Source organism: Betta splendens, chromosome 15 (genome assembly GCF_900634795.4).
Source record: "Betta splendens chromosome 15, fBetSpl5.4, whole genome shotgun sequence".
NCBI classification, from domain to species: domain Eukaryota; kingdom Metazoa; phylum Chordata; class Actinopteri; order Anabantiformes; family Osphronemidae; genus Betta; species Betta splendens.
In genome coordinates, this window is record NC_040895.2 from 14568572 (window position 1) to 14587512 (window position 18941).

At 42.7% G+C, this 18941-nt stretch overlaps 3 protein-coding genes across 6 annotated transcripts; 1 reads left to right on the plus strand and 2 right to left on the minus strand.

The window, feature by feature from the left end:
- Nucleotides 1-6: 6 nt before the first annotated feature.
- Nucleotides 7-8971, minus strand: p4ha1b (prolyl 4-hydroxylase, alpha polypeptide I b). 3 transcript variants are annotated; one of them, XM_029127015.3, is made up of 16 exons: nt 8774-8971; nt 6490-6572; nt 6301-6397; nt 6031-6182; nt 5688-5825; nt 5268-5507; nt 4879-5099; nt 4621-4797; nt 4297-4367; nt 3648-3713; nt 2136-2235; nt 1871-1924; nt 1723-1788; nt 1529-1597; nt 1296-1392; nt 7-1080 (listed from the first exon to the last, which is right to left on the minus strand). In XM_029127015.3, exons 2-16 carry the CDS (start codon nt 6569-6571, stop codon nt 1010-1012), a joined length of 1701 nt encoding a protein of 566 aa, XP_028982848.1. In that variant the 5' UTR covers nt 6572; nt 8774-8971; the 3' UTR covers nt 7-1009. The 3 variants fall into 3 exon arrangements, with proteins under 3 accessions (XP_028982848.1, XP_028982847.1, XP_028982846.1); XM_029127014.3 differs by lacking the exon at nt 4297-4367 and having other exon boundaries at nt 3648-3718; XM_029127013.3 differs by lacking the exon at nt 3648-3713 and having other exon boundaries at nt 8774-8959.
- On the plus strand, nt 7907-14344 carry si:ch211-248a14.8 (uncharacterized). 2 transcript variants are annotated; one of them, XM_055502812.1, is made up of 7 exons: nt 7907-8259; nt 9317-9397; nt 10154-11550; nt 12178-12230; nt 12361-12559; nt 13060-13360; nt 13446-14344. In XM_055502812.1, exons 3-7 carry the CDS (start codon nt 11548-11550, stop codon nt 13850-13852), a joined length of 963 nt encoding a protein of 320 aa, XP_055358787.1. In that variant the 5' UTR covers nt 7907-8259; nt 9317-9397; nt 10154-11547; the 3' UTR covers nt 13853-14344. The 2 variants fall into 2 exon arrangements, with proteins under 2 accessions (XP_055358787.1, XP_028982849.1); XM_029127016.3 differs by lacking the exon at nt 7907-8259 and adding an exon at nt 8980-9120.
- A 147-nt stretch (nt 14345-14491) lies between these two features.
- ecd (ecdysoneless homolog (Drosophila)) lies at nt 14492-18821 on the minus strand. Its single transcript, XM_029127011.3, has 14 exons — nt 18663-18821; nt 18184-18408; nt 17988-18105; nt 17758-17845; nt 17498-17676; nt 17219-17411; nt 16979-17107; nt 16746-16871; nt 16518-16603; nt 16321-16424; nt 15719-15962; nt 15381-15448; nt 15009-15214; nt 14492-14896 (listed from the first exon to the last, which is right to left on the minus strand). The coding sequence occupies exons 2-14, from the start codon at nt 18386-18388 to the stop codon at nt 14663-14665; spliced, it is 1980 nt and encodes a 659-aa protein (XP_028982844.1). The 5' UTR covers nt 18389-18408; nt 18663-18821; the 3' UTR covers nt 14492-14662.
- Between the last annotated feature and the right edge of the window lie 120 nt (nt 18822-18941).

Genomic DNA, 18941 nt, shown 5'->3' on the forward strand with positions numbered 1-18941 from the left:
ACGTGAGATCATCAAACAGTCTTTATTGTAGAAAAAACACAATTGGAGACTTGTATTTAAAACAGCACAATACAAAATGGGACATATAAATAAAATGTCTTTCTGGAAAACCCACACGCCCATCGATATATTCTCACTGCAGTTACCTACCACCATCAGCCATTCTATTTATGGCAGAGTAGTGAAATCCATCAATTTCACTGCTTTACTTCTCAATTTTATGTTCTACCAATCCTTTCTGTTACAACAGCTGCTTGTCATTCAGAGCCTCTATCAACACGGAGGATAAATTCTGTTGAGTTGTAGCACTACATCGTATGCAGGATATCAAACGCATCAACTGTTTTTTTATCTGGGTCCAAGTGTGACCATGAATTTTATACATCATTTGTTCAAGTGCAACAAATGTAACAATATGTCATAGTACGACCATTAGAGTTAAAGAACAATATGCCTTCAGGCATAACAACAAGGTGCTTGAACGTGTGCTGCATAGTTGCAAGCTATTCTGATAAACACTTTATATCAAATGTATGGTTTTCCATGAAAAAACAGCTTTGGATCGTGATCTACCAGGTTCTGCTTTGCTGATCCGCCCTTTCATACAACATGCATATTTGTCTTCAAATGCTGTTATTTGAAGCTCTGTAAATAAAATGATAAAAGTCCAAAACTCAGACTCCTGTAAATGTGAGTGGGGACTACTCCACCACAGAGTTAAGAGTTCACTCAGAGTGCAAACAAATAGACATGGGTATAAAAAGGACATGAGTGTTTGAGCAAAACATCCAGCGACTGTAGAACATGTCTATCTGTCATTAACTTCCAGGGGCAAGACATTAACCCAAACAAACTCTGGCCTCTAAGTGTAACAGCTGGGTGGGTTCAGAGGGAGGGAGCCTTTCGGGCCTCCGTTTGTGATCTGGGACATGCAGCTGTGTTCTTTGGTCTAGGGTGGTTCACAAGAAGCAGAACAGAGGGGCTGGGGATTGTTAGGTTTTTTCTGCCATCATTCAGTTTCATTTATGGCACAAGGTCGCCGCCACTCCTGGCCACGTTCATGGATCCATTTATTTGATACTAAAGGCAAAAGAAAAAGGAAACGATGACAACAGCATCAACCAAGATCTCAGTTCACATTTACCCTTTATCTCACAAACTATGCTATGCCTGTTATTTGTGTAATCAGGTTAAATTGCTTTTAAAACTCACTTTTACTAATACAATAGTCTCATAACAATATATAATTTAGATTTTTATTGATGGCTAAAGGAAACCAAAGTAATGGAACTCACCCCACTTGTTGCCAACCAGCACTGGACAAGCTGCATGTCGGGTGCTGTAGTCTCCTTCCCCACTGGCAAACAAATTGTACCAGAACACTGCAGTGCCCTGAAAGATGAACACAGATGATGGTTAACTCTTACTGTAGGTTGCTCCATGAACTGTTTGTTATGACCTTTGTCTTATATCACTGATCCAAACACAGTTAGTGAATAGGTAATAATGGATATAAGTAGTGTAGTACCTTTTGGGGCCAAACTGCAGCACCGACATCTGGAAATACTGTGGCTCCACCTGCTGATACATCACTCATCTATAACAGAGACACAAGACCAAAGTCCAGGGTTTATTTGATGAATCAACCTCTTTCTACATTGTCATGATCCTTGTTATTTAGACTGACAGATCTCAGACAACTGAAAGTGAGTCTTCACTTACATAGAAGAGCCACGTTGCTATGCGGTTTCCAGTGCCCAACTCTTTGAAAGCATCTGGCTCATCTTTCTGTAAAAAAAAAGACACGTCTCTCACAAAACTGTACATTATAGAACCAACACTGTATAAATGTGTAAAAATAAGATCTTACTCTTCCAAAGTCAAAGTGAGGCTCATATTGACCTCCAACACCATAATTAGCAACCTACAGAGAGGAATAAAACACAAAGTCTTCCAAATAGACAAATCAAGTTCCACAAAAGACAAACAGATCGTGAGGAGCAGGGGTATAATCATAATAAAATATATGCAAATGTGTATTCACTAAGGTTCTGTCTGTATATTGAGCATTAAAACCACATAACAATAAATTTGCCTTGATTGAACGCCCACAACCCTCTAATGAAAGTGTTTACCTGTAGCTCTTCTGCTGTGTCCATTTCCAACCCTGTAATATCTTCAATTCTCTGGTTGATTGTTTCAATCATCTGATCATCGTAGCCAGTGAGCCAAGCACTGGAACAGAGAAGGAAAGCAGAGCAATTTAGAAAGATGAATAAGCTTCACAGCGTGTTAGTGAGGCACAATTCCTCTAGGTGGCAGGAAAGAGTTTGGAACATTCACCATGAAGAGTACAAGATGGAAATGAAGTTATGCATTACATTCAGATGGCAGAAAAGGAGGTGGGGGAAGAAAAAAAACAAAAAGAGAAAGGAACAAAGCCCAGAATTCAGAATCTCCAATCAGCTCAGGGGACATGGTTGTTTCTTTTCAACTATGCAGACAATTCACAGGAAGTAAAGACAACTGAAATACTCCAGAAAAATATTTTCAAGAATTTCTTAATACTGACTTTGCTTCATATTCTCAGTGGTTTGCCTCCCTTCCCATTTTGTAAGAATTTTTTTTTAGAATGTCTACAAATCTACTGTGACACAGCAGATAAAACATTACGTTATTTTACTAAGTTACACACAATTGAGCCAATAAATCCATAACTTGTTTCCTGTGGCAACTTCAGAGGAGTCAGAGCCACGTTTTAAACCATCTCTAGCATCTGTCATTGAATGTTGGCTGAATCTGGGAATACGTGCAGTCTAGCACAAAACACACCACACTCTTACACCCACGAGCACACACCCAAACACTAACTACCAGCAAGAGTAAAACCAGGCAGACTCGGGGGTTTGTAGGGCTACTAAGCCTGCTATGTTTAGGGCTGGATACAAATTAAACAACGAGTCTGTGCCTATAATTAGTTTAAGAAACTATAAGAGGAGAAATATTTAATGTATCTAGATTATTGAGTTTGACTCAGGCCATGGAGTCATTTTGCTGATATATAAGCAGAAGACAACTGCAATAGCTGTGATGTGTGCATTTAAGAATGTGATGCATATTGATTCCTAGAAAGCTGAAAAGTGATGAAGTGCTATGGATTTCATGTAACGCTGAAAGGGAGAGAGATTAACAACCCAGTCAGAACGGTGCCAGTCCATGAAACGCTCTGATGGAAGATCAAGGATCACTTCAGCTGCACAAAAACAACAGCAGAGGATGATTTAATGATTTGGGTTCTGACAGAAACAAAAAAAACAATGCTGTTTTATATTTAGTTCAACCAATTTCATTAAATAATTAAACCAAATTACCAGACAAAGCCATATTTCCAACAGTGAAGCCAATAATAATTTTTGGATTTGTCCTTTTTGTGCACTTTCTTGACAACAAAAACTACAAGTCACCATCTTTTATGCCTTTCCATTTTTACTTAACCCAAATTAAATCCTCCTCTACTGTTATTCTCCACTTGTAGTTAAATATTAGAGGGTGTAAAGATCCTCTCAGCCGCAGAGCACAGATATAAAGCTGAAGCTAGATGAGCTGAAGGGAAGCTGTGACCCTCCTGGTGACCTGTGACCCCTTACCTCTTGGAGACTCTGTACTGGGCTGTGGTAAGTTTTCCAGTTTGGGGGTCATGCACCGTGGCTCGCCTTAACTAGAGTGGTTCCCAGTTCACAGTGAAAATAAAGATGGAGAAAAAGATGGCAGAATGTGATCCAGACAGGAGGAAGGTAAAAGAAAGGGACAGAGAAAAAAGAAAGGCAGATGGGGTCACTACACGGGCAAGAAAGTGTAACATGAGGCAATGCTAAAACACAAATCTAGAAACATATGACTGCCTCTGATACACCTTCTGAGTCACCAAAAAGCAACTATGTTAATTAGCCAATATAAAAGTAACACATTTCACCTCCTTCTTCCTTTGTGTTACTTTCCTGTTGCAGACTCCTGAGCAAAAGGTATTTTCTACTAATCCAAATATTCATTAGAAACCAGAATTTCTTTTTGTTGTTGCTTCTTTTCATTTGCTATAAAATATTCCATTTTTTGTGAAATACAAAGCTTGACCCAGCTTCAGCTCAAGAGCCTTTAGGCTGTGGAAGGATGGAGAGGTGGACAAACAGGAAGCCAGAGGAGAAATGGAAGGAGTTACTGAGGGAAGAGAAGAGGACGGCTCCCTTTCTCCCTCTCAACTCTCTCCTTTGATTCTGGCGGCTCTGGGCTCAGCCTTACCTTTTGCTGATCCGGTATGAAGCCGTCTCCAGCACTCCTGTGATGGGGTTGGAGATGGTGGCCCTGCGTAGCTGTGAAGCCAGGGACATGATTTACCCACACATGGCCACACACACACACAAACACATACACAGATGTGTGTGTGTGTGTGTTTGGTTGCCTCACAGCATCACATCAACCAGCCTCACAGCTTTGACCTCCCATCCCACCACACTAAACCCCAGAGCAGAAACTAGAGCATCCTAACAATTCCCAATTTGTACCATGAATTCTAAAACCAACTACATTAAATAGAAATATAGAAAAGGTGTGTTTCTTATTTACCCTTGGTTTCGCTAGCTGCTTGATCCTCTCAATTTCTGAGTCAGAGATGATGTCAAGATAACGCACGATGTAGGGTCGGTCCCACTCATCCTGCTGTTTGACGGGTGCCAGCAAAAGCACGGGGTGATGATTGTTGTCATAGTAACGACAGAAGAGTCGGCTCTGCCTCCTGGGGGTCTAGAAAAACAAGCAAAGGAGGTAAACCTGAGGTTTATTTTGTAATTTAACATTGTTGTTGGTAATGATTCGGTTACGCACCAACTTAATGCCCTCTCCACGACAAAGCATCTCATACTTCTTCCTCTCTGGGATCTGATGACCGGAGACATTTTTGGGCTTCTTCTTCTTCTTTGGTTCTGAAGTATCTCTTTTCTCTCGCTCGTTCTGCTTCTCAGCTTCCTCCTCCTCAGTCTTTTTCTGCTTCTCCAGCTGGAACTCAAAGTATTTGACGTTGCCGTTGGCACGCTGGTGTTCTGGGTCTGAAACAAGAAAATGCAAGTGACAGTGATGAATGCAGCAGTGCGACCTAATCAAAATAACTAAGCCTCCAACCTGCCAGAATTACACTGTATGCTATTTATTGATCAATGAACAATCACTTCTGTAACCAGAGCTTTGTACAGAGTTCAGTAAACTCAGGCACTCACCAAGTTCAAGCAGCTTCCTGGTGTACATCAGGGCTCGCTCCAAGTCCCCCTGCTGGTAGATAGCATAGCTGAGGTAGTCAAGCACGGTCACCTTATCTAAAGTGGACTCTTCTCCCTCATTAAGCTGTTTCAAGGCCTGAGCCATCCACAGCTCTGTGTGGTAGTAATCAACATCAGAGTAGGCAATCTTTCCCAGCTCGTAACAGTCCTCAACTGTCATGTGACTCTTGTGTTTCACTCCTAGAAAGCAGATGAAATGGGAGTGAAGGAAACAAAAGTGAACTAAACTGTGCTCCTTATGATGCAAACAATGCAGAAATGTTCTGTCCCATCAAATGGTCCATTATTAACGACAATTTCATGGCTTAAACTACATCTGTAGAGACTTAAATGCTTTGCAGGTGAAACCAGGGGCTTTACCAGGGAGGGCTCCTGTAGAGATGGTGTTTGCATCCAGCTTGTAAGTGTCTTGTAATCGGAGGAGAGCTTTAGCAGCGCCGGTCTGGTCCTCATCCGTGGGGAAGTACTGTCTCTGGATAGTTAGGTTAGAAATGAATCCTAGGAGAGACAGACAGGACAGGTCAGAGAGATTTTGAAGAATAACATACTCCTGTTATGAATCTGAGTTAAGGAATTATAGTAAAAGGATGACTCAAACTGATCAACAGATCGGTCTAAATTGATATCACTTCTTGTAGCATCTGACAAACCCTACCAGACAGTACCAGTATGCTGAGGTAGATCAGGATCTTTTTAACCATACCGTCAGTGGTGTCACGAAGCACAAGGCTCTCCAAGTCTCCCCACTCTGTATTCAACCTCTTCATGAGTTTGAAAGCATTCACAGGGTGACCCAAGAAGCCCTCAGGATCCTGTGTGGCTGTGACGGTCAGTGAATCCAGTTTATCAGCCCACCTTGCACAAAGACAATAATAGCGTGTTAGACCTTTAGTAATAATACAGAGTCTAGGTCTTTGTTGAACAGGTCCCTGCCCAAATGCACTGAACTATTCTTACAGTATTAGGAGCTCACCGTTTGATCTGCTCGAGCTTGTTCTCCTCTGCTTTGATGTAGTCTTTCAGAGAGGTGACAAGGTCTTTCTCTGTGTACAACAGATCTGTCATCTGGCCTGAGAATTTAAAATGAGAAACACCACCATGAAGAGTCATATCACAAAATATAACCATAAAATAATCATTTATGGCTTAAATGCGGTTTTACCTATGGAGGTGAAGAAGTCATTGTGGGCTGAGAGTGACTGCAGGCAGCTCAGCAGCAGTAAACACAAACATGGCAGCTCCATCCTAAAACAGATGAACAGAAAAAGCATTTAACATTTCAACCCCCTTAAACCTGTTTAAGATCTCATTTGCACCTCCAGCTGAATGAGACGCTGGACCTGTAATTAGCCCCGTCTTAGACCACAGACCTACGTGGACTTTTGAACTCCAGTAGAAAACATTCCACATGGACTGTTGGCAGTAAGGTTTATAACTGGGACATTATTTCTGGAAATAATGACAATGTTGCTATTGTTGAGTAAGCAAATCTCTCGGTAGTCAAATAGAACTAAAACGAGAATTCAAAGGAGAAAAGGGAGAAATACTGTATGTTTGTGTCAACTTCACCAAACGCAGAGTCAGAAAAGAAAATATATCTTCAAATTCAGCAGACGTGCGAAGATTGTGACCAAGGTTTGCGCTGAAAACAAAAGAGACTGTCCCTAATCCGCTCACAAGTGCAGCTCTCCAAGCAGCACACAAAGCAAACACGAGTCTGTGGTGGCGGTAACTGTCCGGTCCGGCTTTGGAGCTGGCACGACCACAAATACCGCTGGGCTTCTGGGCTGTGAAGAGTGTGACTTTGATCTCTGTACCCAAATTAAAATATAGAGAACAAACCAGACTCATTTATGAAAACACTGAATATACAATGTTTCATGTATCAGTCACACACACCCTTCACATCCAAATCAGCAGCTGTTGAGACATGTTTTGAGACACTTTTAGAAATGACCACTGGATGTTTTAATAGACATAATATAAAGCAGCTCTTGCTTCTTAATCTTTATTAAGCTGCAATGTCTGTAATGTGAACTTGAATGACCATTTTCAGGTCAGACATGAAGACAACAGAATCAATATTTTTTTAATAAAAAGCACAATGGGACATAAAGACAGATTCAGTTTCTTAAACTGGACTGTTGTAAAGTTTCACATGTGTTTTATAGCAATAGCAGTATTAAACGGTCATGCATGAAATGAATAGAGTCTTAAAATGCCTGTTGCAGATGGCAGGTTGAGGCAGGTTCGTACTCACACACCAAATATGTATCACTTACTTTATACAGGCTTTGTCAGCAGCAGAATGAAAGAACGTGTCTGTCCAGGATAATAAGTGAGAGCTAAAAAGTAGTGTAGTGTGACTGTAATGACAAGGTGACAGCGTTTGTGTCCCTGTTGTTATATTGCTGTAGAAGATTAAAACCTTGCATATAACAGATGATTCGAACACGTCTGCTTTTACCTTTATACTAAAATGACTTAACAAGGCCGAGGAAACGGGGATTATAGGCAGGAAACTGTCCTCTCAACGTTCTTCTCGCAATGGAAAACTGTAAAGCTGCAAACGGATTCCTCGTCCCTTTAAAAACACTGACGCATGCGATCCAGCGCAAATGTGGTGAGGTATCGAACGCGCGACCCTTCCAGTACGCTACCAGCCTGGGCCGGAACCAGGCTCTGGTTTGACTGGGACTGGAGATGTGGCGTCGGGTAACACGGGATGCGGACGGGGGAGAAGACTGCCACGTCCTCGCCCCTCCCCGCCGGGAAACTCGCTGCCCGCCCCCCAGCGGGGACGCACCGAAGCCCCGCTTACCTGCAGCCGGGCCGGCGGGACACCAGAGCCACCAGTGCTCCCAGTAGCGAACTGGCCGGCAGCCGCGACGCCTCCGGTGTCCGCTAATGAGCCGGGGCTGTTTGTCCAACGGTACTAGCAAAACTAGCAACGGCGAGAAGCAATTAGCCGCCGAGAATATGGAGAAGTTTCCACTAATTAGCTGCTCTCTCCAAACACGCCAGTATGTGAAGCCACAGCACGGTGCTATTAATGGAGAAGGCGTCCGGTGCTAAAGTGCATGTGTGGCTAAAATCAATGCACGCACATTCGGAGCAGCAGCATCCCACGCCGCGCTGCACAGGAATGCGGGTCCAGAAGTTAGCGAGCCGCACACTTTTCCGTCCCCGCGGCCCCACGCGTGAAATGACGCCTCCGGCCACTCGCTACCGGGCCGCGGCCGTCACACCGATCAATAACCGCTGCTCCGACAAGCGTGCCAAAGTTCGGTCCGGAGAGCGAAGGCGTTTGTTAGCAAGCTAGCGCTCGCAGCTAGCGACGGTCCAACTTTGGGAAGCGGTACCGAACTGAAAGCAACGTCGCATTAAGCAGCAATAAACGCTGCCGTCGTTGTGTTTTGTCGTGTGTTTTCGGAGCGGACGCTCACCCGAAGCAGCGCGTCTCGTGGGCTGTGGCGGGAGGGTGTCCCCGGGGCTCGCGTGCGCTGCAGGCTCGGCTCGGCTCGGCTCGGCTCCGGCGTCGCGTGCTACCCGTGCTGCCGCGGCGCTGTGCTGGCCATCTGCTGGCCGCGGCTGGTTTTCTTCAAGGCAGATCCGGGAGCTACGTGCAGACAGTCACATGCGTGCGGCTTCTCCTCCTGCCGCCCCGCGCGTTCACGCGCAGCCTCGGGGAGGCGTCTTCGCCCCCGATGACACAGACGTGGGTGAGAAGGCGCTTTGGGCTTAAAGTTAAAAAAAACAACACTCCGTCACGTTTTGCCACGTGTTGAAAATGGTGCGTAAAACTTATTGGCTCATAATGACTTTTCCCTTTTCTGCCATTAGAAATCTGATGTTTTATGACATCACAGTATGTTTAACACCGACTTGGATTCAAGCTGATGGTTTGCGTGGTTTTGTGTGTTTGACCTGGACAAACACACTGCAAGAAGTTTACAAACACAATCTTTACTTTTCCCGTCTCGCTCCAGAAAATTCCAGAAAGTGCAGAAGTGACTGGAGGGAGGAAATTCCTGCTGCCTGCAACAGAGTTCACCAGGGTGGAGCCAGAGGTGTGTGTGTGTGTGTGTGTGTGTGTGTGTGTGTGTGTGTGTGTGTGTGTGTGTGCAAATATTTCCACATAAAACAAATGTCAGTAGCCAAATCTCAGCAGCCTCCTCTCTTCTTAAGCCCGAGCATCTGTTTGCTCAGTCTGCCTCTGAATCTGTGAGCTGCTTGTCATGGGTCATGTTTGGTGACCATGAATCGGCTTCATTCAGCAGGTCGGACAGTTTCTATGTGGTGACAGAAGAAGCAATGATGTGTATGTGTGTCATTATACACTATAGACTGTGTTATACACAAGGTTTGTGTGTAGAATGCACTCTGTACCTTTGTTCTGTATACTGTTGACCGCCTTAAGAGGGAAATAAGCTTTCATGTTCTGGAGCAGTTTGCAGGGGGAAATGAACTGGATTTAATATGGTCCAGTGCTCAGCCATAAGTAGACGACAATTGATTCTTTCTCTGTTTTAGTTCTGAGCAAATATAATACATAATTAATTAACAATTTTTTCCTTCTTTCCTGTTTGCATAGTGTGGATTCACAACGCTGTTCGTTTTTGCACTTCCCATTCACTGTCACAGGAGCAGGGCACTGACTGCTGTTAAAGCTGGTTTTACTTCCCATTACTAGATTATTGACCAAGGACTGAGTCCACAGCCAAGTTCATATTTAATTAAACTCAGTGCCGCCGATGTGTTACATTGATCCACTTCATGTCTTCTTCCTGACACAGAGTAACCCATGCATGTGCTCCTTTGTTTAGGTACGAAGCGAGTGCCATTGGACACTGTTAAGTGTTTAAATCCACCCAGGAGAGAAGGTGCAGCTGGATCACAAGGACAGATAACTGGTTCAAACTGCAATTCTTTGGAATGTCGGAGGCCAGAGAAGCTGAAGAAATCCCAGACGCTGTCACACCAAACACTACGTGGCTGCAGTGGTGCTGCTCTTTATGTGCTATTTGTAAAAATAATATTTTAATGAATATCTTTACAGTATCAGTCTGCAAACTTAATCCGTGGGGTAAAAGATAAACATGAGCTGAGTTGCTAAAACACGGATGAAATTACCGGTTGGTTAGTAACTAACTCGTTATCTTAGATTATTTTGTGGTTCTGATGTACAGTAGATGGAACACACGTGTGTAATTTTAAAAAGACATTGAAAAAAGAGAAAAGCCCATGAGCGCCCCCTGCTGGTAATTGTCTAATCTTTCTCTAATCATTCTTAGGTCAAACTGTGACTATGAATATGCACACACACTCTGAATACACACAGTTCCACATATCTGAGTACACAAACCAGCGTTATCACATGTATTGATATAAAAACTCAGCACACAGCCTGAATGTTAACGAGAGTCTAAATCCCAAATATATTACATTTATTTACATATAAGTATTATATACCGTATGTACATACTTTTCATTAATCAGATGCCTCGTGCTGTTCTTGAGAGTCTGTCAGCCTCCATTCTCTCACCCTTATTACTTTGTTTGCTCAAACCAAGCTCCCCTCATGCAGCACATGCAGCTGATTGCCTCTACAGCGTGTTGTCATGATGACCAGCACAGTTAGAGGGATGCAGACACAGGGCGGAGAGGTGGAGCTGGTGGAGAAATCAGAAATGTCTCAAACGGGTGTCAAAGGTGGAAACAAACAGAGTCAGTTTACATTGTAATTAGCAGAGCGTTAATGCTGATCAATAAGTTAAACATCTATTAGCAGCTTTCGTCAAACATTATTCTAATATAATAATTTATGTTCTTCTCATGAAGCTGAGTCTCGTATCCTTTGATCATCACACAATACGTGTAATAAAATCAGTTGTGTCCAGAGGTTATCAGCTCTGTTTCTGTGAATATTCTGACAACTCAGCCTTTAATAACTCCCCACCTACATGACCTCTTTAGTTACGGAAAGACAAACAGACGACCAAAGTTCACCAGGACGCACAGACAAAACAAATGAGGCGTGAATCTGCACGACAGCAAGGAGCTTGACGGAGGAATATTCAGCAGCAAGCGCAGAGAGAGTGATGTTTTAGGAAGGTGAATTATTATTATTGATAGGGAATACTGGTTGTTTAAGGAATAAATGGCGTTGAGAGGTGCTCAACAAGCAAGTTACAATGAAATATGACACGATAAACAGCAGATGGTGAGTAAAAGTTTGGATTCTTGTATTTTCATATTTTCTAAAAGGAAATTATCACAGGACATCAACAAACACAAAAATAGTGAAATGCATTGCATTATTATGTCTGGGCCGTGCCACCTCACAAAGCAGGTTTCTGTCATTTAGTCAAGACATAAGTGTGAATCAGGTCAGAAAAACTCGCCTTGAGTCAGTTTAACATGGTGAATGTTTGTTAATAAGCCAAAATACATGTGAGAGTCATTTACTGTAGAAGCTGTGTAATAAATATCCAGATTCCTCTAACGAACCATTATAAAGGTTTGCTTCATGCAGATCACTGTGATTGTGGATTGTGGTGAATTTAGTTGTTTTATTTATAAGTGATGTGAATTGAGCTGAGTTCTGTCTAGTTCCTGTCTTCCTGGGTGGGAAACTGTCGCTCTAATGGTTCCTGTAGTGAAGCAACTGCAGTACACATCCTTGAAACATTAACAAATGTTCAGCAGCTGCAGGTTCCTCAAACTGAATGACCTGTTACGAAGGTCTGCAGTCAATAAACAGTATATGACTTCACCTCGTGAGGCCATTTAAATACTGCTGTTGAAATATAGTGAGATTCTTTCTCTTCTCTCTGCACGGCGACTGCAGATCCCCACACTCTCTGCAGCCACTCCTGCACAGAATGAAAGCATGGCTTTCAGGTAATCACCACCTTTTTACCAGCTGTGTATATTTTACCCATCAAATAAAAGGTTCTCTATTTGGATGCATTCCGTATAATGAATGTATGTTTAATATGGTGTAGTTAACTCCTGGTGTGTTGCTGTGCAGTTTGTGGTGGTGGAGGAGGGGATGGAGCAGCTCAGTGAAGCGCCTTCTCTCTAATCTTCCACTGAAGCCACTGGTTCCCACCCTGTGCCTGGGGGCTGCCGTGGTCTACGGCCTGGCTGACAAACTCCAGGACTTTGTGGCCGGCATCTTCATCCCTCAGTACCACTACCCGTATGCCGTGGCCCTGTGCTTCGCCCAGGTTGGTGCAGCAATAAAAACAATAAAAGCAATAAAAACATAAAATCCGTTTCCCTGAGCAAGTGTGATAATAGAGCAGATATGATCCGTGCTCCTCAGCTTACACAGAGTTATTATTCCAGTATATTGGCTTTTATGATCTGTGAGCAAATGGGCAAAGTTCACAACTAACGCAAAATAGAGTAACATTATTATATACTGTAATAAACAGTACTTTTATGGAATTAAATTAGCAGATAAATGCTAAATTAAAGAAAAGTTAAATACCACTACAGCTTGTTAAATATATGTTGATGGTTCTTTCTGTTTTTATTAGCGCTATCAGTATCACCAATAGCATTAGGTGTGTAGATAAGCACTAGCATGTGCTGCTATGTGCTACGTGGCTGGAAACGTGTTTGCATCCAAAGGTTGATAGTGGTGAATGAAGGAGCTGCATGAATGTGGGCAGAATAATGATGATGATGAAGATGATGATGATGATTGTGTTATGTCTTCCAGGTTTTGATCTCCTTGCTTTTCCTGAACCTCCTCCATGTTGTGGGTCTGGTGCCTCTGAAGCCCTACTCCAGGCCTCTGGGTGAGAGGCTGCTGGTGCCTTCCATCTGTGGCAGCGTCCACGCTGTCCTGGTGATGTGGGCCAAAGCCAGCAGCTGGAGCGCCGGCCTCTTCCCCCTCACGCTGCCTCTGCTGCCTCCGCTAACTGCTGCCTTTGGTTTCGCCCTGAAACTGTCTACGGCTCCCTCCTTTCATATATCTGTGCTGATTTCCATTGTGAGTGGGACGTCCATCGTCATCAGAGGTAATTTTTTAGAAGTTACTAAAAGTCCAGCTAGATGTCTCTTCGCTCCAGATCAAATTGTAAAACTCTCTCTCTCTCTCTGCAGCATCTCAAGGTCTATCCAGCGCTGAACCTCTGGAATATTTCTATGCACCTCTGGCTTTGATCCTTTTCGGTGTTTGTCTGACGTGGCTGGCTAAAGTGTCCGAGTCTGAGCACCATCGCTCCCCTGACGCTCCGACGTCTGCTTTCGACCTCTACTACACGCAGCTGGTGAACCAGAGCTGGGTGCTGGGCCTCCTGTGGCTGCTGCACGTGGACGGTCCCTGGCTTGTGTTGAGTCAGGGCAGCTGGCACAGCCTCCTCTTCCACGGCTTCCTGCTTGCCATCCTGCTGCTGGGCATGGTGCTGGACTTTCTGCTCTGTATGGCGGCTCTGTGCGTCTCACCGTTCACTGCTGCACTGATCCATTCTGCGAGGGAAATAGCGCAGTCGTTGGTCCCACTGTTGTAGTGCGTTCAGAGAAGCAGCGTGCTTCCCATCTCGTGTATTGTAAACCTGAGCGAAGCTGATGATTAACACCGGGGTCCAAAGAAAGAGAAGACCTGCATCTCTACCTTTTCTTTCAGGAAAGGAAACAGGTCCGCGTTTGGAAATGATGCATATCAAAACAAATCACATCATCAAGTGTCGACAAGTATTATTTAGATACTCTAGTATATTTAAATTCATTTGTATTTTCGATGGGTGAATAACGAAACTTGTCTCATATTTATCGTATTTAAATGGTGTTTTACAGCTTTAAAAAAAAACGAGGTTCAGATGGTTCTACATTTGTTGCTGCTGAACTGACTTCATCACATTTACATAACAGTATTAAAATATTCATCTAGTTCCATGAATTTATTTTAACAGGACTGTAGCTGCTTCTGAATGAATTTGAGATATATCTCAGATGAGCAGGGCTTATAGTGGTTATGAGAAGCTGAAATGTTTTCAATCTATCATGAGTCTTAGTTTAAGATATGTTTCATGTTGTCATTGTTTTTAGAACCTATACTATTCGTTTTTCACATAATTTACATACTGAGACAAACAGTGCCATCTATTGATGGTGCACCGGAACCAATCAGTACACTGAATAAGCTAATATAAGATTATTTGCAAAAATATTTATTTTCAACAAGTGAATGTGAATTCTATTAAAGTATCCACACATTACACAAAGTCGCATCTGTTGAAACCCACTGTAAACCTGATGAAACCTCTCTCGTACGCATGTAAGATAAAATTGTTAGATGCGTAGCAGTAGCTACTAGTGTTTCAGGAGCTATCAGAGTTGGGAGGCAGGTGTAAACCCAGGCTCTGCAGCAGGTTGGAGGCTGGTCCGGCCAGTCCAGCCTGGCAGCTGAGAGACTCCAGCAGGTTTGTGACCAAGTTGAAGTCAACATCTAGAGGCTGGATCTCCTCCTCTGCGTCCTCAGGCCCGGCCGCTCCTGGGGAACTGTCTGTAGCAGAATGTGAAGAGCCGTTGCCCAAATCTTTGCTGTTGTAATTCTGTAGAAAAGCAAATAATAAAAATAACGAAAGGTTTATTGATTGAGCCATGTTTCATCACTTTGAATACTGTGGCGGCCTCCTCTCTTTCAAAGAGCATAGTCAGTCTCACCGTTTGATTAAAGCTCTGTCCTATATTAGTGCTCATCAGCTCCTGGTCCATTTGATCCATGTAGCTTTTAAGACTGTCCAAGGCTTCTGTCCCATTCATCTCTATGTGACCAGAGGAAGCCTCATCATTGTCTTCTTCCTCCTCCTCTTCATCATCATCATCATCATCATCTAGATCATCTGAATCTAGTTCGTCATCTTTGCCTCCTTTATAGAAAAAAAACGCAACCAGTCATTAGATTTTCTTGCTTAACAAATTTCAAATGATTAAGATGAAACTGACAAAATGGAGACAATAAGCCAGTTCTTGTAGCGCCTTGACCAGAAGCTTTGTCCAAATCCCCAAACCAGCTTCTTATTGGTTTTTACATACCTAGCAGTCTGTCTACTGCACTCGCCATCGTGTCGGGGTCAAAACTAAAAGGTTCAGTTGAGCTGCTCCTGGAATATAAAAATATGTAAATTATGAATCATGTCCATCTACATACAGAAATGAGCTAGAATAGCTGGGACTACACTAGGATGCATGCTTTAATAACATTAATACTCTCCACAGGGGATGGATAATGCAATAATAATAATAATAATAATAATAATAATAATAATAATAATAATAATAATAATAATAATAATAATAATAATAATAATAAACTTTATTCATTGACCCAAAGGTATTTTGTGATTAGATGTACAGGCCACAGTCTGTCTTACCAGGGCAGTTCAGCACCTTCATGTGACGACATGGCATTGAGGAAATCCTTCATCCCCTGACTGACAGCTACCAGGCTGTAACCAGTCTCATCTTCGTCTTTAACGCTCTTCTCTGGACCCTTCACATGTTGCTGTAACTCTCTGGTGGAAGTAGAGTTTTGGCTGCCAGCCTTAGCTCGACCCTCCCTCCTCTCCTGCAATATACGCTCCAAATCCTGGGCTGTGATATCAAGCCAACTCTCACCTGGATATAGACACAAAGAAAAACTGTGGAAAAGGGTTGAAAGAGAGAAGGGTAAAGAATGGAGGATGCATACCAACAGGACAGAAATGGAATAGAGTTGGCAGGAAGCAGAAAATCCCAGGTGGCAGAGACACTCAAAGATATTGCAAGTTCATAAAAACACTGCAAAACTTGATTTACAGTAAGGAAAACATATGGCACACATATAGTATCCACAGATATTTAAAACACCTTAAAACATATGTGAAGGTCAGCACATGAACTGATATAACTAATGTACACAAACATTTGCTATAATCTATTCTGCAATAATAGTTTAGTTGATATATTTAATGTAACGGCAAACGGTTTGACTCACTGTCCTCTGGGGGGAGGTGTGATTCCTGTTTCTGCAGCTCCTCCAGACTGGGAGAAGTGCTGTTGTGCAACAGCTGGAGAATCTCTTCACCTGGTGTCAAAGCACTGACAACAGCCATATTCAGAAGGACACATTTGTAACTATATTGGTAGCATGCATATCAATACAGTCTTCTACTCACACGCAGCCACAGTTACCTTGATTTGGAGACGACAGACTGTTTGAAAAAGTTTTCTGCTGACTTTGTTAGTTCTCTGTAACGAGCTGAACCATCCAGTTCTCCCTGCATACAACAAAAACATTCTTTATAACATTTAAAAACTGTAAAAAATAGTAAATCACCTGCAATTGAGGTTAGGCACTTACTGTGTCATAAAAGACCAGGAAACCAAACCCACAACTGGTGGATGCTCTGTGTGACTAACCTGGAAATAGCCATTTGTTTTCAGACTATCCATGAAGCCTTTCCACTGAGGGTTACAACTGACAGGTGCATTAGGCTCTGATGAAGGCATCTGGCACTTTGAACACAGGATCTCAAAGCCGTGGGCCTTGGGGCAGGGTATATACACAAAAATGCATTATGTACAAATGCTACAATGTGTATGCTGCATAAAATATGGCTGTGCAAAGTGCAAAGAGGAAATTCATTGCTCACCAGTTTCATGCCAAGGTCATGGGCTTTATACTGGGGATGAGAGCGAGGAGGCAAGTTGAAATGGCTCCTCCGATCAGGGGTGAACGGTTGTTGACATAGCTGGGCATAGAGGCAACGGGTGAATGTAACCTGGAAATATACATGATAAGAAGGATTTAAAGGCATGCCACAAAACCAGATCAAGCATTTTAGTCATGTATTGTGCATAATGACATCACTCCATTCCTGAGTATTATTTACCAAGGCTAGAACTCTTGTATCAGCAGGAAAGATCTTGAAGCTTCTGCAGGCCTGCAGATCTACTGGATCGCGCAGATAGAAAGCTGACACTGCAGGGGCCACCAGGTCTGGTCGTTGTGCCAACACCCTGGCAATACCGGCAGGTATGAAGCAGTGGGCACGGTGGAGACCCATTTGAATCCTCTCAGGGTACCTAAGTCAGAAGATATTGGGCATTCATGTAGAGTAAAAACTAAGAATAGTAAAACTACTCTTTTTATTAAGGAAAACAGCGTTCACCCCTCCAGTCGTTTCCTCAGTGCTGAACAAATCTTTAAACTTGCTCGACAGGCCTCTGAGTGGTTGGAGAGCATTGCTAGAGCTTGTGCGACACTGGGTACAATATCTTTTGAGACCCCCACTGGACTGGATGCAGAAGGGCAAGGCAGAATATGCAGTTCTCCCCTATAGAGGAAGACCTGGACAAGAACAAAGAAAGCAATGAAGACTTACACTTAATTAAAAAGCAAGACAAGAGGAAGAACATCTGAACATCTTACCCTATTTTCACTGGTGTCTGGATTCAGCCACTTAGGAAGATAATCAGCTGCTTCAATCAGAATAAATTCACCATCGTTGTCATAAACACTGCGTTCAGAAACATATAAAAAAGGCAGAAGCAAAGTTGGACTTTGGACCTGTTCCACGTGATTCACGTGGAACAGGATGATCAAGGTATTGTTTTTAATTTGTATTTTAACACTTGAGCTAAGAGCATGCTCTGTCTCACCTGGCTGCGAGATCTGGGAAGGCCTGGGTGATTTGCTGGAGAAGAAATACTATAAACCACTCATCTTCCACATTGTCCCCAAAATGAGTGGCACCTCCGATATGAGCAGGAAAACCTCCTGACAATAGGAATAACGTGTCAGTCTAACATCAGCAATAAAAGTCCAGTTGCATGAATTCCATATTAAAACAAATACCTTTCTCGGGATAAAACCTGAGGTTAAATGACTGGTGCTGCCAGATATACTGGATCAGGAGTGGGGCAACCTCTGCCAAAATCTTCTCTACTAAATGAAGGAGGCGTTCTTCAGTTTGCTTTAAAGTTAATTTGTCCGACTGGACCAAGAAAAGTTTGTATTGGACCATGTCCTCCATAAGCACTTTCCGTTGCAGAGCGTCCATTGTAGGAGTCTGTAAGGGACCTGATGTGAAGACAGAACAAATATGTGAGACCACCATTGTGTTTAGTTTCTGTATTTGTCAGACAGACCTAGATACTTTGACCTAGATTCGTTTTATATTAGTTTGTTTTGTATGTTAGGACTTAATGTTAAGGCCTTAATATGTCTTCATGTTTACATGATACATGATTTAATGACGCTGAGTTATTAATAAAACTTTATATATATGAATATACAAGATAGCCTCTTTGTATAGAGGTGTTTGTTAATCTTACCTTGGATTTTTGTGTTGCCCTAAATAACGTCAGTAAAATCCAGAGAGCCTTTTTTGACAGAGAACGAAATGACGCTCACTTCTCGGTACGTTGCTGCTAACACGCCATCTGTCACTGTTTGTGTCCTAACGAAACATTTACCCGACTACAACAAATTGTAACAAACAACAGTTCCTACCTTCTTAAAACACTTATTCTTGGCTGTTGTCTACATACATAAACTGTATCTAGTTATGATTTTACCGAAAAAATATTTTAATAATGTAAAATAAGGCAAAC

Excerpts from the sequence above, each read along its gene's own strand:
- p4ha1b (XM_029127015.3), bottom strand. The coding sequence starts at position 6,571 with ATGGAGCTGCCATGTTTGTGTTTACTGCTGCTGAGCTGCCTGCAGTCA. Across the intron at positions 1,789-1,870 it reads CTCACTTTGACTTTGGAAGA|AAAGATGAGCCAGATGCTTT; the intron begins GTAAGATCTTAT and ends TTTTTTTTACAG. Across the intron at positions 1,393-1,528 it reads CTGCAGTTTGGCCCCAAAAG|GGCACTGCAGTGTTCTGGTA; the intron begins GTACTACACTAC and ends TTCATCTTTCAG.
- ecd (XM_029127011.3), bottom strand. The coding sequence starts at position 18,388 with ATGGACGCTCTGCAACGGAAAGTGCTTATGGAGGACATGGTCCAATAC. Across the intron at positions 15,963-16,320 it reads ACACCTCCCCCCAGAGGACA|GTGAGAGTTGGCTTGATATC; the intron begins GTGAGTCAAACC and ends GTCTATATCCAG. Across the intron at positions 15,215-15,380 it reads TGCAGTAGACAGACTGCTAG|GAGGCAAAGATGACGAACTA; the intron begins GTATGTAAAAAC and ends TTTTCTATAAAG.
- si:ch211-248a14.8 (XM_055502812.1), top strand. Across the intron at positions 12,560-13,059 it reads TGGCCCTGTGCTTCGCCCAG|GTTTTGATCTCCTTGCTTTT; the intron begins GTTGGTGCAGCA and ends TATGTCTTCCAG. Across the intron at positions 13,361-13,445 it reads GACGTCCATCGTCATCAGAG|CATCTCAAGGTCTATCCAGC; the intron begins GTAATTTTTTAG and ends CTCTCTCTGCAG.